The sequence below is a fragment of the Xyrauchen texanus genome, chromosome 25, assembly GCF_025860055.1.
Source record: "Xyrauchen texanus isolate HMW12.3.18 chromosome 25, RBS_HiC_50CHRs, whole genome shotgun sequence".
NCBI lineage: Eukaryota > Metazoa > Chordata > Actinopteri > Cypriniformes > Catostomidae > Xyrauchen > Xyrauchen texanus.
The window spans coordinates 34597424-34615026 of NC_068300.1; the positions used below are offsets into that span (position 1 = coordinate 34597424).

Here is a 17603-nt window from a genome sequence, read left to right on the forward strand (position 1 = left end):
TCTGTGTGCTTTTGACAGTAGTTTCCCACCTCCGGATGAGCAGTTCACTACATGGCTAAGTGTAATTATTAAAACACAAAATGCTGTGATTTGATTAAATAAATAATATATAGTCTGTATGTGCTGTGCACTTCAGAGTGCTCTGCTTTACACATTCATTTTGAAGCACGCAGCACATGCAAATTGTATTGTTTTTCAATTGAATCACAGCCTTTTTGTGGTTTAATAATCACACTAGGATATATCAAAAATGTTTTGGATTATTTGTGCATTCAAACATTCATTTTCATCCCAATATGACTGGACCATCCGTGCTCCAATCTTTGAATGATTGAATATGAATTAATATCCCATTAGCACTGACTAAGTTACAAAATAACAAGTCCCTAACTAAGCCCTTAGTTTAAACTTTATGTCCCAACGAGAGTAATCCTATCCAGATGAGCAGGGAGTGTACCTGACAGAGCATCCTTCATGACAGTAAACTGTTGATGATGTTTTGCTATGTGCAGCTGTCGACAATGTCAAACTATACAAATGTGTATCTGACACCTATCTGAGTCCCAATCAGTACCATGTGTTTGTAAAAGTAACAAAAACCTTGTTAGCGACAGTCAAAAAGATTCATTATACTACAATTTTTTCCCAGGACATTTAGGTATTTTTCACGAGTGTGCGGTTTCCTTTTTGTTTCTAGTGAAGATGGTAAAAATGCAAAGAACAACTTTGAAATTTTGGCTTCCATGGCTCCAATATCACTTTATTAGCAGATCAATGAAACACTGTATAGATGTTACAACCCTTTTTTATTAATAACCAGAGCAAAGAACGATTTTTTAACAAACAAACAAAGCAAATAATAAAGATGGAAAAAGAAAAGAGATAAAAACTTTTCCTGTTAACATTCTTAAAATATACACAAAATGTTTTGTAGCATGTCAAAATCATGTTTTTCTCTCTCACAAATACACAGATATACACACCCAATTACACACACACACACTCACGCAGAGGGATGATTTTGCTTGTAGATGTCAAACATGACCTGAACCACACAATCAGGCAAGATAGGGTTTTGTGGTGGATGCTGTTCACATTCAATTGGATGTCATTCTGTATAAAGACCTTAAAGACGCTCTTTAGTATTAGGGACTAGTCCTTTCAAAAAAGTCATCTATTCCACATATATTCACGGTTGCATCTGGAGTTCCAAAAGAAAAATATCCCACAAATCTTTAGGCATCAGTTAGCCTTTTTGCAATAGCAAATGTGGTTTTCATAATGCAATGCACAAATGCATATAAATGTACTGATACATATGATACAAACAGATGATTGAATGTCACTCAGTAATTATGTTTAATACACTGCCAAGGCGCTGATCTTTAAAAACCGTATGTATTAACCTCTGAATGTGCCAGTGGCAAAACAAAACAAATAAAAAGATATAAACTCCTATTAAGGTGGGCGCTTTTAGCTGAAGCATAACAAATAATGAGTAGTTATGTACTATCAATCTAAACAGAGTGTTTTATATTACTGAAAGTACCTGAGAACCAGTGGATCTGAATAGTTCAGATCTTTGCACATTTTGATATGGAATTAAAGGATATCTTTAAAAATTAAAATTTTCAAATTCTCTGTTGATATATGGCTAGCCACTCAAATCAATCAGACTGAAACACAATAGATCAGGCACAGTCTTTTCTTGCTATTAAATGTTAGGAAAAATACTCACCCCGTTTTAAATAAGCACCCACGTTTCATTTGTAACAAAGCTAAGTTAAGTGAAATTGCTTGGCGATTATATAATTAATATGTTCTTAGATAAAACTCTAAAATACTGTGAATTTAAACCCAAGTCTTACCTGCTGAGATATGTTTTGTCCTATATGTACAGGTAACATTTTTAAAGGCTAACTCTGATGTGAGGCTACACCACATCAGAGTTGCCCTCGAAAAATGTTTCCTCATCTACAGAATTATGCTGCCTACTTGCCAGTATGGGTAGGCCCCAAGTGTGATAAGGCACTTCAAATGAGGGCAGGTAATCAAGTAAAACCAGCATATGTACCGTTTATTTACAATAACCACTATGGCATTGGCAAATGGTTTTAAATGACAGTTGTATACTCTGCTTTCAAGATGCTCCAGAAGCATGTAAATACGTGCAACACCAGGAGGTAGAAATAGCTCACACATATGCACTTTAAAAAATAGAAAATCAAGCCATACACAGAGCAAGTGTGTAACATCTAAACCAAACTGATGTTGCACTCTTGTAACTTACATTTACCCTCATAACAAACATTCAAGATTCCTTTCCTACACGTAACATGTTTTTTTAATCACAATCAAGTCTTGCTCATCCTTCTGGGCACAATCTAAACCCCCTGTGTGTCAAAGGTCAGAGGTAGTGCGCTGGTGTGTCAAGCGAACGATTCAGAACAAGCGTTTCATGTCACAACGTTCCTGATTAGAGAACTTGTATTGATTAGCATTCATTTTCTATTTGCTTACAATCACTTTTAAAAAAGACCTTTGTGCCTTCAGCGTCTAAGTACCATGTTATCCCACCACAGACTCTCACAAAACAATAAGTACAAAGGAAGAAATATAATTATCCCTGAAAGTACATTTCCTTTCCTTTTAAGGAATATAACTAAATATTCAATACAACCTAGTGCACAGTTTCCTGGTTTGTGTTTTTGAACTTTAGCTTTGTCTAATTTTGTTTGTACACATGTGAACAGCATCTGGAGGTCTCCTGAGCACAGTGATCAATCAGTCCTTGACGAGTCTGTAAACATGATACTGCGCGCCATGGTCACTTGTGGACACCTCGAACACGAATGCAATGCATAGCAAAGTCTCTTGTGTGTCTCTGTTTGTTACAACCTGGTGAAAAGAATAACACAGGTTAGAATAACATACTATATGTTAGTGATAGTATAGTATATGGCAGTGTAGAGTAGATTAGTTAAGTACAGTATAGTACACTGTGGTGTGCTATGGTATGGTATTGCACATTACTGTGCGTAATAATAACACATATTAGGGAAAAGTATAACAGAACACTATACTATGCAGTTTTATGCTGAAGCTGATGTAACTAATGGTAGTAGTGTACGGAATATTTTTATTAATAGTATATACAGAGTATAACATGTATAGTATAGTGATGCATAGTATGGTATTGTCTAGTATAGTATGTATATTACAGCATAGTATAGTGTAGCATAGTACAGTATAGTAAAGCATTGTACAGCATAGTATATTATGGTATAGTACATAATTAGCAGAGCATAGTAAACTATAGTTCGGTATAGTCTAGTTAGTATAACAGTGTAGTACAGCAGAGTATAATATGGTATAGCATGGTAAAGTAAAGTACAGCATAATAGAGCATAGTATACTATAGTTTTGCATATTATTGTATTGTATAGTATAGTAAAAGTATTGCATAGTGTAGCATAGTATACTGTAGTATGATGATATAGTACAGTATAGTGTATCAAAGTTCAGCTACAATCTGTTTTGCATTTTTAGTATAGTAATAGTAGTATAGTATAGCATATTGTAATATTAAATAGTATAGAATATTACAGTATTGTATTTTATAGTATAGCATAGTAAAATATAGCCTTGTATAGAAAGTACAGAGCAGCATAGTATTCCATAGCAACAGTGTGATATAGTGTTGCATACTGTAATGTAGTATAGGATAGAAAAGTACAGTATAGTATAGCATAATATTGTATAGCATAGTGTAGTATTGTACAATATAGTATAGTATCACATAGTATGGCATAGTATAATATAGCATAGTACAGTACAGCATATTATAGTATTGTATAGCAATAGTGTAATATATTATTGCATAGTGTGGCATAGTTTAGTATAGTATAGCATGGTGAAGTAAAGTATAGTATTGTATTGTACAGCCTTAGTACAGAATTGTTGAGTATAATATACAGTGAGGGAAAAAAGTATTTGATCCCTGCTGATTTTGTACGTTTGCCCACTGACAAAGAAATTATCAGTCTATAATTTTAATGGTAGGTTAATTTGAACCGTGAGAGACAGAATAACAACAAAAAATCCAGAAAACGCATGTCAAAAATTTTATAAATTGAATTGCATTTTAATGAAGGAAATAAGTATTCAACCACTCTACAAAACATGTACTTTGTGGCAAAACCCTTGATGGCAATCACAGAGGTCAGACGTTTCTTGTAGTTGGCCACCAGGATTGCACACACCTCAGGAGGGATTTTGTCCCACTCCTCTCTGCAGATCTTCTCCAAGTCATTAAGTTTTCGAGGCTGATGTTTGGCAACTCGAACCTTCAGCTCCCTCCACAGATTTGCCCAGTCCATCGTCCCTTTGATGCGGAGAAGTTGTCCTGTCCCCTTAGCAGAAAAACACCCCCAAAGCATAATGTTTCCACCTCCATGACTGACAGACGGGATGGTGTTCATGGGGTCATAGGAAGCATTCCTCCTCCTCCAAACACGGCGAGTTGAGTTGATGCCAAAGAGCTCGATTTTGGTCTCATCTGACCACAACACTTTCACCCAGATCTCCTCTGAATCATTCAGATGTTCATTGGCAAACTTCAGACAGGCCTGTACATGTGCTTTCTTGAGCAGGGGGACCCTGCAGGATTTCAGTCCTTCACAGTGTCAAGTCAAGTCAAGTCAAGTGGTTTTTATTGTCGTTTCAACCATATACAGTTAGTACAGTACACAGCAAAATGAGACAACGTACCTCCAGGACCATAGTGCTACATAAAAACAACAAAGGACCAACATAGGACCACATGAGACTACACAACGGAATAAAATACCTATATAAACTACCTACAGTATATACCTATATAAAGCGCACGTGCAAACATGTGCAAAAAGTACAGGACAGTACAACAAATTACTGACAATGAACAGGACAATAGACAGTGCAGCGCCGACCAGTACTCAGTAGTGCAAAAAGATGACAGTTTCTAAAAATGTAAACATAACATACTATGAGATAGTGTTCTATGCACATAGCAGTTATTGAGGTAGCAGACAGTTATAAAGTGACAGTTATTAAAGTGTAACTCAGGACACGTGTGTGTCAAACCAGTCTCTGAGTATTGAGAAGTCTGATGGCTTGGGCGAAGAAGCTGTTACACAGTCTGGCCGTGAGGGCCCGAATGCTTCGGTACCTCTTGCCAGACGGGAGGAGGGTAAAGAGTTTGTGTGAGGGGTGTGTGGGGTCCTCCACAATGCTGGTTGCTTTGCAGATACAGTGTTTTTTGTAAATGTCTTTGATGGAGGGAAGAGAGACCCCAATGATCTTCTCAGCTGTCCTCACTATCCTCTGCAGGGCTTTGCGGTCCGAAACGGTGCAAGTCCCAAACCAGGCAGTGATGCAGCTGCTCAGGATGCTCTCAATAGTCCCTCTATAGAATGTAGTGAGGATGGGGGTTGGGAGATGTGCTTTCCTCAGCCTTCGAAGAAAGTAGAGACGCTGCTGGGCTATCTTGGTGATAGAGCTGGTGTTGAGGGACCAGGTGAGGTTCTCCGCCAGGTGAACACCAAGAAATTTGGTGCTCTTGGCGATCTCCACAGAGGAGCCGTCGATGTTCAGCGGAGTGTGTTCACCTTGTGCTCTCCTAAAGTCAACAATCATCTCTTTTGTTTTGTCGACATTCAGGGACAGGTTGTTGGCTCTACACCAGTTCGATCAGCCGCTGCACCTCCTCTCTGTATGCTGACTCGTCGTTCTTGCTGATGAGACCCACCACGGTCGTGTCATCGGCGAACTTGATGATGTGATTCGAGCTGTGCATTGCTGCACAGTCGTGAGTCAGCAGAGTGAACAGCAGTGGACTGAGCACACAGCCCTGGGGGCCCGAGTGCTCAGTGTGGTGGTGGTGGAGATGCTGTTCCCGATCCGGACTGACTGAGGTCTCCCAGTCAGGAAGTCCAGGATCCAGTTGCAGAGGGAGGTGTCCAGGCCCAGCAGGTTCAGCTTTCCAATCAGGTGCTGGGGAATGATTGTGTTGAATGCTGAGCTGAAATCTATGAACAGCATTCGAACGTATGAGTCCTTATTGTCTAGGTGGGTGAGGGCCAGATGGAGGGTTGTGGTGATGGCATCGTCCGTTGAGCGGTTTGAACGATACGCAAACTGCAGTGGGTCTAGTGAGGGGGCAGCTGGGTCTTAATCTGCCTCATGACGAGCCTCTCGAAGCACTTCATGATGATGGGTGTAAGTCGCGACGGGACGGTAGTCGTTGAGGCAGGACACTGAAGACTTCTTTGGCATGGGGATGATGGTGGTGGCCTTGAAGCACGTTGGAGCGACGGCGCTGCTCAGAGAGATGTTGAAGATGTCGGTAAGAACATCTGCTAGCTGGTCTGCACATCCTCTGAGCACTCTGCCAGGAATGTTGTCTGGTCCAGCAGCCTTCCGTGGGTTGACTCTACGTAGAGTTTTCCTCACATCTGCCGTGGTAAGACAGAGCACCTGGTCGTTGGGAGGAGGGGTGGACTTCCTCGCCATCACGTCGTTCTGCACTTCAAACCGAGCGTAGAAGTCGTTCAGCGCATCTGGAAGGGAGGCATCTTTGTCAAAGGCAACTGATGTTGTCCTGTAGTTGGTGATGGCCTGGATGCCCTGCCACATGCGCCGCGTGTCACAGCTGTCCTGGAAGTGACTGTGGATTCTCTGGGCGTGTGCGCGCTTTGCCTCTCTGATTGCCCGTGACAGTTTGGCCCTAGCTGTTCTTAGGGCTGCCTTATCGCCTGCTCTGAAGGCGAGTCTCGGGACCTCAGCAGCGTCGCACCTCCGCAGTCATCCACGGCTTCTGGTTGGAGCGTGTGGTGATGGTCTTGGAGAAAGTGACATCATCAATGCACTTGCTGATGTAGCTGGTCACTGATGCTGTTTATTCCTCCAAGTTGGTAGAATCGCCATATGTTGCAGCCTCCCTGAACATGTGCCAGTCAGTACACTCAAAACAGTCCTGAAGAGCAGAGATGGCTCCTGCTGGCCAGGTTTTCACCTGCTTCTGAAGCGGTTTTGTGCGTCTGACGAGCGGTCTGTATGCTGGAATTAACATAACAGAGATGTGGTCTGAGTAGCGAGGTGGGGCGGGGCTCCGCCCGTGCAGCGCCTGGGATGTTTGTGTAAACAAGATCAAGCGCGTTCAGCCCCTCTCGTTGCAAAGTCCACATACTGATGGAATTTAGGGAGCACTGTCTTGAGATTTGCATGGTTGAAATCTCCGGCGACAATAAACAGTCCGTCGGGGTGAGCGTTCTGCAGTTCAGCTCATAGCCCCATACAGTTCACAGAGCGCTTCCTTAGCGTTAGGCTGGGGAATGTAAACTCGGTTATGCAAACAGTGGTGAATTCCGTGGTAGATAAAAAGGTCTGCATCTAACAGTCACAAGCTCCAACAGCGATGAACAGTAACTAGAGACTAGCATAGAGTTCTTGCACCATTCCGTGTTGATGTAAACACACAAGCCACCACCGCGAGTCTTACCGCGAGAGAGCTGTATTTCTGTCGGCACGAAACGAGGCGAGCCCGTCTAGCTGAATGGCGGCATCCGAACTCTGTCGCTGAGCCACGTCTCCGTGAAAACAAAGACGCAGCAGTCTCTAAACTCACGCTGCGTAGCCTGCTGGAGTTGGATATAGTCCAGTTTATTGTCCAGGGAGCAAACATTTGAGAGCAGGATAGACGGGAGAGCCGGCCGGCTAGGGTTTGTTTTAGCCTAGCATGGACCCCGCCCTCTTTCGCGCTTCCTCTTTCTCGCACACCGCTACGACGTCCTCTCCCCGGCCACCGGCATCAGGCGACGCCGAGGGCTGGAGGCCTGGTCTCCGCAGCAAGCCGAGTACGCGTAGCGCCTCCTGCAGGTCATCATGCAGCTTGGTTTTTGCATGAGTCTTATATTTGAGTAGTGTCTGGCGATGGTAGACACGAACACTGGTTGCTCCGATGTCCATGTGTTGCAAAAGTCGGGCTTTTTTAACAAAAATAGCACCATTGTGGATCCGGAGTGGCCGCTGCGTGCTACCGCGCCGCCATCTTGGATCTTGGAGTGTGTTACCAATTGTTTTCTTGGTGACTATGGTACCAGCTGCCTTGAGATCATTGACAAGATCCTCCCGTGTAGTTCTGGGGTGATTCCTCACATTCTCATGATCATTGCAACTCCACGTGATAAGATCTTGCATGGAGCCCCAGACCGAGGGAGATTGACAGTTCTTTTGTGTTTCTTCCATTTGCGAATAATCGCACCAACTGTTGTCACCTTCTCACCAAGCTGCTTGGCGATGGTCTTGTAGCTCATTCCAGCCTTGTGTAGATCTACAATCTTGTCCCTGGCATACTTGGACAGCTCTTTGGTTTTGGCCATGGTGGAGGGTTTGGAATCTGATTGATTGATTGCTTCTGTCAATGTAACAAACTGAGATTAGGAGCACTCCCTTTAAGAGTGTGCTCCTAATCTCAGCTCGTTACCTGTATAAGAGACACCTGGGAGCCAGAAATCTCTGATTGAGAAGGGGTTGAATACTTATTTCCCTCAATAAATTGCACTTAAATATATATATATATAGCATAGCATATTAAAGTATAGTAGGCCTAAAGTATAATATAGTATAGTACAACTACAATCAGTTGTTTTGCATTTTCATCAGTGTTGTACACACACCCACACATACTCTTACCTGTAGTATAGTGAAGTTCTCCAGGACACTGTTCATCATATATTTCTCTGGTAGGTGCTTGAGTTTGTGGATGAAGTTGATCATGTATTCGCACATGGGGGAGCGATGGATCCGGTAAACATACCTCCCACCCTCCACGCGGGCATACTCTGTCTGAGGGTTAAAACAACAAACCTTCAGTTATAGAGAGCAGTTTGCTTCCATGAAACTTCTATGTTAAGTATTAAAAAATATGTGGCAAAAAGCAAAGTTATCTAGTTATGAATGTGACATTCCTAATGAATGAAATGTTAACTCACCTCAACTTTCTCTACCACCTGCTTCCCGAAAGAGCAGACTTTAGTGGACACGGTGATCGTCATGTTTTCAGAACTGCTGTACTGACTGCTGACCCCATAGAAAGAGCCTGCACCATCCTGAACGTTGCTATTGTTCAGATCAGCCTGCAAGATTTAACAAATAAAGAATGAAATCAGTTCAGAAATCAGAAAAGAGGTTGTTTAATTATTTATCCAATAGACCCGAGGAACACAGGTCTGCTCCTGGAGAGCCAACTATCTGCAAAGTTTCATTTCAAGCCTGCTCCAACACCCCCGCCTGTCATCTAAAAGTGAACCGAAGATCTTGATTAGCTGTCTTAGCTTTGTTTGATTGTATTTGGAATTAAATCTCCATGGATTGACATGGACTTACTGATCTAGGAGTTATCATCTTAGAGCCAGTCACATGGCTGTCTTGGTTGCTTCCACAGTGAAGTGCAAGTTTGTGTTCTCTCAAAACGTTGTCATTATTGAGCAATCATTATTGATCATGAATCCTGACCCAATCACCAAATGAGGTTTGGTGTTATTGACGAGTCGCCATATTGTTTTCAGACTCTATTAAACGAGATGATCAATGATTTGATTTGATTTGACAGTGAATAACGACCTCAATTTCAGTCTGTTTATCAACAAAGCGATCGTATGCCTTCAGAAGACTTGGAATATGACTCGCGAGTTGCATGGACTACTATATGACACTTTTTAAGCTATAAAGTGAGTCACTATCAACTGAATCTATCAATAGAATTGTGACATTCTTTAAAAAAAGGAATATGGCTTAGGTACAACATAAGGGTGAGTAAATAATGACATAATTTATATTTTTGGGTGAACTTTTTCTTTAACGCATGTGTAAACAGACCAATAATTAAAGCATAGTGCAGACAGAATGCAAGAACACATCCTGTGTGAACGACCCCTGAAGCAATCCTGTCAATACTACAGTAAAAGTGAATTTTCAGGGACTGACCCAGAACTTGACCAGGAAGAAGGCGTTCTGAGAGCCTTTCTCAAAAAGTTCCTTTAGTCCACCCTTCTTCTCCGGAAACTTGTCATAGATCTGACGAATATCCACTGCCTCCAGGAGAGGGTCCGTGTATGAGGGGTTTGTCTGGCCAATGTGAACAAACAGATGCTTGCTGTACTGTGGGGCAACAGGTGAAGAAGTAGCGTTTATTTCACTTTCACACAGACACACTTGTCATAATACATACAGTAATCTTAGACCTTGATGGTATGCCCACAGACAACCCATCTGATGTGTATTGCACACACACTATAAAAAAGGGAAAGCAGCTCAATTGAAATACTAAACCAGTACACTTGAAATCAACTTACTACATTTACAGTATGTTTGAGATTAGAACATAATTATACTGCGTAAAGTCCAAGTGATATTCAATACAGTCATCAAAAAGTACTATGATCACATTACTATGAAATGTTCAAATGGATTCAGACTTCTAACGGATGTTACCGGATGATACGGATGATTACCCATGGTACAGCAGTGAATGATTCACCAATCAGTGATACGCAGCCATAAAAACCCACAAAACTTGCCTTGAAGTGACCGCACACTCCCATGACGCACTGTGAATGATGTAATTGAGTCGGTCTCCCTTCAACCTTAAACTACTTACAGTATATATTTGTACATATTGAAATATTTTGCAATAAATACAAAATATATTGTTTCTATACTTACAGTATAATCAACAACCTAAAATCAATAGTTTTATATATTCCCAGTTTTTCCTGTTTTTATTCAATGACATCATTCGCAATACTTCATGGGATTGTAGTCCCCTCATGAAAGATGGACAGTCTTGTACCTTTGTCTTTCTGTCTGATTTTTAATACTTTATTGCCTCAAAACAAAGTTTGTGATGTTGTGATTCACCTCCGAGCCGGTTGGTTTGGTTCATGGCTCACAAGTCTTTAATGAAGGATTTTATTAAAATTCTATTGAAGAAATGAATATGGAAAATACTTCCGGAACCCTGACAGCTGAAAAAGTGGGCGGGTGCTAATGTGCTCAATAGAGTAATGTGAACGGATCAAATTTAATTAGGTTAACTCAATTAATTCAGGTTTTTTGCTACATAAATTATTTGAGTAGAGGTAGAGCCTACATTTTAATGTCATATCAAAGAAACTAATATTCAATGTGTGAAACCAATGTCCACAATTGAATTAGGTTAAAACAATGTTTTTTTTTTTTCAGAGCTGTAAAGTCAAGAGCTTTCTCAAAATGGCAAAACTGCTACACAGTTTCCAGGGGGTGGGATGCACAGGTTTTTATCTGGATTTTTATAGTACAATTGTACTATTAACTGATCTTATCACTGGTAAAAGTTTGCCGGGCTACTGGTACTGAATTCTTGAGAGATACTTAAAGTTTTATTTGAGGCACCTAAACAGAAGTACACTCACCTAAAGGATTATTAGGAACACCATACTAATACTGTGTTTGACCCCCTTTCGCCTTCAGAACTGCCTTAATTCTACGTGGCATTGATTCAACAAGGTGCTGAAAGCATTCTTTAGAAATATTGGCCCATATTGATAGGATAGCATCTTGCAGTTGATGGAGATTTGTGGGATGCACATCCAGGGCACGAAGCTCCCGTTCCACCACATCCCAAAGATGCTCTATTGGGTTGAGATCTGGTGACTGTGGGGGCCATTTTAGTACAGTGAACTCATTGTCATGTTCAAGAAACCAATTTGAAATGATTCGAGCTTTGTGACATGGTGCATTATCCTGCTGGAAGTAGCCATCAGAGGATGGGTACATGGTGGCCATAAAGGGATGGACATGGTCAGAAACAATGCTCAGGTAGGCTGTGGCATTTAAAAGATGCCCAGTTGGCACTAAGGGGCCTAAAGTGTGCCGAGAAAACATCCCCCACACCATTACACCACCACCACCAGCCTGCACAGTGGTAACAAGGCATGATGGATCCACGTTCTCATTCTGTTTACGCCAAATTCTAACTCTACCATCTGAATGTCTCAACAGAAATCAAGACTCATCAGACCAGGCAACATTTTTCCAGTCTTCAACTGTCCAATTTTGGTGAGCTCTTGCAAATTGTAGCCTCTTTTTCCTATTTGTAGTGGAGATGAGTGGTACCCGGTGGGGTCTTCTGCTGTTGTAGCCCATCCGCCTCAAGGTTGTGCGTGTTGTGGCTTCACAAATGCTTTGCTGCATACCTCGGTTGTAACGAGTGGTTATTTCAGGCAAAGTTGCTCTTCTATCAGCTTGAATCAGTCGGCCCATTCTCCTCTGACCTCTAGCATCAACAAGGCATTTTCAGCCCACAGGACTGCCGCATACTGGATGTTTTTCCTTTTCACACCATTCTTTGTAAACCCTAGAAATGGTTGTGCGTGAAAATCCCAGTAACTGAGCAGATTGTGAAATACTCGGACCGGCCCGTCTGGCACCAACAACCATGCCACGCTCAAAATTGCTTAAATCACCTTTCTTTCCCATTCTGACATTCAGTTTGGAGTTCAGGAGATTGTCTTGACCAGGACCACACCCCTAAATGCATTGAAGCAACTGCCATGTGATTGGTTGATTAGATAATTGCATTAATGAGAAACTGAACAGGTGTTCCTAATAATCCTTTAGGTGAGTGTAATTGTGATATCCTCAAGGACAATTGTACATTTAACTGTGTTATCAAAGTAATGTCAGTGAAATACTAGGCTTTTACATACGTTTGGACATTCTCGAAGTCTACACACTTTTTTTAAATAATGTATTCTGTCTTTGTCTATAAAAGCACTCACAGAGAATGCTTCACCATTATTTGAACTTGATTGTTGGAGGTCTATTATTGTGGTTTCAGTTCTTCAGTTCTTCGGCAGAATATGCTGCAAAGTGGACCAGATATTATGCCAAATGTCACAAATCTGGCTCTGTGATAGGATCACTATACTGTAAAGTCTCTTGATCTTATAGATTCTTAACCCTCCTGTTATGTTCAGGACATTTTTTTTACCTGTTTATTGACCCAAACAGAACTTTTGTAAAGGACTTTTCTCTCAAAACAGAAGGGATTAAAAAACAATATTCAAATATTCTCTGCAAAACAAATGACACTCACAGTATCAGGGTCCCTCTGGACCTCCATGAAGGCAGAGTACTCCAGCATGCGGAGTTTAGCAGAGGCAATGGTCCGATCCTGCCAAACAGGCACTGCAGTGGCAGTGGGGGGGAATGGGGTGGGTAAGGGCTCATAACCTGTTGAGGAAACATCTTTATATATATACAGTATATAAACATATTTGCAGTACTATGAAAAAGTTGTAGGTAGTTGTGAAAACTGTTTTATAGTGAGGACGTTTTTAAAACATAATGCCATGAATAATTTGAATATATCAAGTAACTTAAACAATTAAATCAGTATTTGGTGTGACCACCCTTTGCCTTTAAAACAGCACTAATTCTAGTTACACTTGCACACAGTTTTGCAAGGTTGCTGTCAGGTGGGTTTTTCCAAGCATCTTGGAGACCACTTGCCACAGTTCATGTAATCCCAGACTGACTCAATGATGCTGAGATCCAGACTCTGTGGGGGTCATACCATCTGTTGCAGGACTCCTGGTTCTACTTCTATTCTAGTCTATTTGCAAAAGGAATGTTTGGAAATCTGAATTTGATATTTAAAATGACAAGAAACATCTCATGTGACATTTGCACAGTACTGTATATATGAATCCATAAACCTTGTGGTATTTTTAATGAAGATGGCACAAGCACACATTTAAAGCAAAACATTTCGCATAAGAAATGACAAAACTACAGTATAAATGTATTGCTCAAAATAAAGAGACAAAGTATTTGGACACTTTGTGGCTGTCTGATGTTTGTGAAACATGTCCATAGTTAATGTGATGAACTACACCTGCAGTTACTTTGACTGGAGTAAACTCATTTGAGTGTGGCTTATGTGTCCAAATACTTTTTGGAACTGTTGTGTGTGTCTATGTATGCATATAAAGAATATAAACAAACACAATTGTTCTTACTTGATAAGGGCGTAGGAAGTGGGGGTTGTAGGGTGGAGTATGGACTCTGTGCAAAGGGTTTAATGCTATAAAAAACACAAAGACAGGTCAGCAGGCTTTCAAACGGATATTGTGCTCAGATCAGATGTTTTTCACATAGAAGTACTTACTCCTGAGAAGGTCCAGGCTGTCCTGGGATAGAGCCAGACCAAAACTACACAACAAAACAGAGCATGAAACAACATAAGGAGGAAGTTTACATTACAGAATTGTTTATAAAAGGGTGGCTGGTTCTTGAGCTTGTAACTGACCCTGGATGGAGGAGGGTAAGGGTGCTGAGGAAGAGGAGGTAACTGACTCTTCATCAAATGAGGGGAAACAATCTGAGCAGAGGACAGAGCAGCTATATTTTGAAGGGCTTTGTCTTTGGAGGCCTGATCCTGAATGAGAGAGGCAAGAAGGGGCACAGTTCAATGGGAATAATGATACAATAAAAGGAACAATAATAATTTGGGAAATAACCTGAAGGGAATGAGACTTACGAGCTTTCATAATACAAGTTCTAAAATTCAATGTCATGATCCATTCTAATTCAAATTATATATATATATATATATATATATATATATATATTTAAATAGCAATAAATCATTCAAAATAAATCTAAATATTAATCAATTATTTTTAGATTAATAGAATGTATTATTATTATTATAAACAGAGTTTTCAAACAGGGTTCTATGGAGAAGATATATACAAACTATTTCATGACATTTCTAACTATTAACTAATTTCATATTTTATAAATAATGATCAAGATATTATACATGTTATTAGAAGAAAAAATTCTAGTTTAAAAAAGCCGAAAGCCCCTGCATTAAAATTATGTACATCATATTAATAGCTAATAGGAGTAATACCCAATACATATTATTAATACTTTTGTCTGTGACCATATGCAATCTTTATGAAAAGCACACCTCAGAAGTGAGCAATTTTGTTGGAAGATCTATACAACATGCTTTATGTTAAGAGTTACATGCAAAATTCATGCGACATATGATATTGTGTTTGAATTGCAACCCACACAAACCCAGAAAGCACATGATATTATACATAATGACACCTGGACATCTGAAAAACATTCACTTCATGTAAAGGCAGTGCCATTCAGTTTACAGAAATAAGAAAAAGAATTAGAAGAAAGTGGAAAGAAATCGCTATGAGCCCCGAGCAGGAAAATTGTTAAATGCATATCTAAGAAGGCAATGGAAAACAAAACAACATTTTGCTTTCCTCATAATTGACTTTTTGAGCTATAGTCACATCTGTATTTTCCATACATAGTTATTATCATTTTTCACATGTTGCAGTGTAACAATAGATCATTGTATTAATAATCATTATAATAATACACCTTGTAAGTGTAACAGAAAACACTGAGCTAACTGTGGCTTTAACGAACAAAAGTTCAAGCCAAAAATGCAATGGAGAACAGCAATAGTGGTTGCTTAATTCATCCAAACTGTGAGACAGGCGACAATGGCAGCCAAAGCACTGAACTGCGCAAACCGAAGCACAAAAACAGCAAAAGCTGAGCATTTGCAGGTGTCTGTGCTAATGAAGCTCTGCAGGCAAAGCGGCTTACACAAAACATTTCACTTACCAAGTTCATGGCCTAAAATTGAAAGGAAGAGAAATTGTTAAAATGCTGATAAGACCAATAGATCTGAGGACACACTGATCAAATGACTCAGAGGAGCACAGGTGAATGGACAGACTGTATTTTGTATTATTATATTTCTAGATTTTTAGTGTTGTTGTCAACTGTTCCACTGTAAAATACCTTCTATATGCTCAATGGACAATCCATTGTGTTTTGCACATTTGAATGGGAAAAGGTAACCAATGAAACTCACATTTCTCCGTTTAATGCTTTGACACAGTGAATTCACTTGACAAGCGCAGTTTTCCTTTCCTATCTGGGTGGAACATGTCGAAAGGCTTGTCCATTCTGTTTTTAAAGCCAATAGGCTTTCGTTATGCCACAGCGGTGAACTGAATTTGCTACTTGCTAATCAGTGGACAATCTCATTCTAGAGAGCATTTGATTGGACAAAAATCTGTGTAGTGCAACATGAGTCATCAATATTTTTAGTCTGTTTTCCCAGAAGAGATAGAACGTCAATTTTAAAAGTGTATTTCTGCTAAAAGTGAATTTTGTTAACAATTAGTTCATGTCTGTTTGCTTTGAGGCCATCCAAATTCTAGAGATCTCGAATTTGGATGGCCTCAAAGCAAACAGACATGAACTAAAATCAACAAAACTGTAATATTAAATTCATGGGGTTATTAACCCATTAAGCTCTGAAGGTGTTTTGAAAGATCTCCTGTTTCAGTGGCATACCCCAAATTAAAGACTTATAAATACAAATAAATCAATAAAATTGCTTGTTATAATTTTAAAACTTAAAAAAAATAAAAAAAATATGATATAGATCATGATAAATTATTGTACTCTCAGCCAAAGAAAATAATAATAAAAAAACTTGAGCCAAACATACATTTTTTTCTTATTTTTGAGATTTTCTGTTATCTCAGGTTGTAAAAAGGTTGCACCAAAAAAAAGTAAAAAAAGAGTAAAATTCTGTTATGACAAAATACGACAAAACAATCCAGTCATAGCATTACATAAATCATTTATCCTAGTGAACAAAAAATCTCAAGTGTCCAAAAGCCTCTCCAAACAAATAAAACATAACAATTGTACATAATATCTAATTATACATGCAAATTAAACAATGACTATAGGTATGTTTTCTCTCCAAAGTATGCAGGCATGAGTAACGAGATCTCATTCAGTTCCATTCTGTGTCATTTGAGCCATCATTGAGTCTGTATCATGTACTTAGCGCCATCTCCTGGTGGCCATATATAAGTGAAAGATTGTCTCTGTCCATATTTGGATGACTTCCATGTGTGGTTAAAGCGATCGGAATCCTAATACGATTGTTTTAGCATTCCATGATGCAGGACAACGTATACTACAGCACATCATTGCCGATAAAGTCATCTGATCCAGGAAAGCTAATGTGTTTTTAGCCAGATAGCACTTTATAGTATGTGCTGGTCGCACATTGTGCTTCATGTGAATTATTTAATGATCGATTATGCTGTATGGGGACTTGTTTTAACAGGAATACCATCCTCTAAGTAACTGTATGTGATATGCTAGGTTCTGTTTTAATTTTTTCAATGAAGTTTTAAGCACAAATGTGGCTCATAAGTGACACCTTTTTACATGTAACATGTATGTCAAAGACATGTACTTAGCCATTACTCTCTATAGTTTTGTCTGCAAGTAAAACAAATAGGCTGGTTGTATTCTACTCTTAGGGAACTTACTAACAACATATGACACATGGCTATTTGATCAGTTTGATGTTTTTACCGATACAATAATAAGTAGGGTGCAAAATTATGAATAAATTATCAAAACAGAACGCTTCTGATTTGTCTGCA

General features: G+C 39.7%; 1 protein-coding gene across 3 annotated transcripts in view; it reads right to left on the bottom strand.

Moving 5' to 3' along the window:
• Positions 1-739: 739 nt before the first annotated feature.
• The window catches only part of LOC127618464 (transcriptional enhancer factor TEF-5-like), a 52117-nt gene continuing 35253 nt past the window's right edge, over positions 740-17603 (bottom strand). For 2 of the 3 annotated variants that reach the window (XM_052090924.1, XM_052090925.1), the window contains exons 5-12: positions 14393-14521; positions 14252-14295; positions 14103-14167; positions 13178-13314; positions 10027-10200; positions 9033-9176; positions 8734-8886; positions 740-2898 (exon numbers count right to left, since the gene is read on the bottom strand). In XM_052090924.1, coding sequence (XP_051946884.1) covers positions 2785-2898; positions 8734-8886; positions 9033-9176; positions 10027-10200; positions 13178-13314; positions 14103-14167; positions 14252-14295; positions 14393-14521 — 960 coding nt within the window. In that variant the 3' untranslated portion in view covers positions 740-2784. Of the gene's footprint in view, positions 2899-8733; positions 8887-9032; positions 9177-10026; positions 10201-13177; positions 13315-14102; positions 14168-14251; positions 14296-14392; positions 14522-15747; positions 15760-17603 lie in introns of all 3 variants that reach the window. The other variant, XM_052090923.1, reaches the window with a different exon arrangement.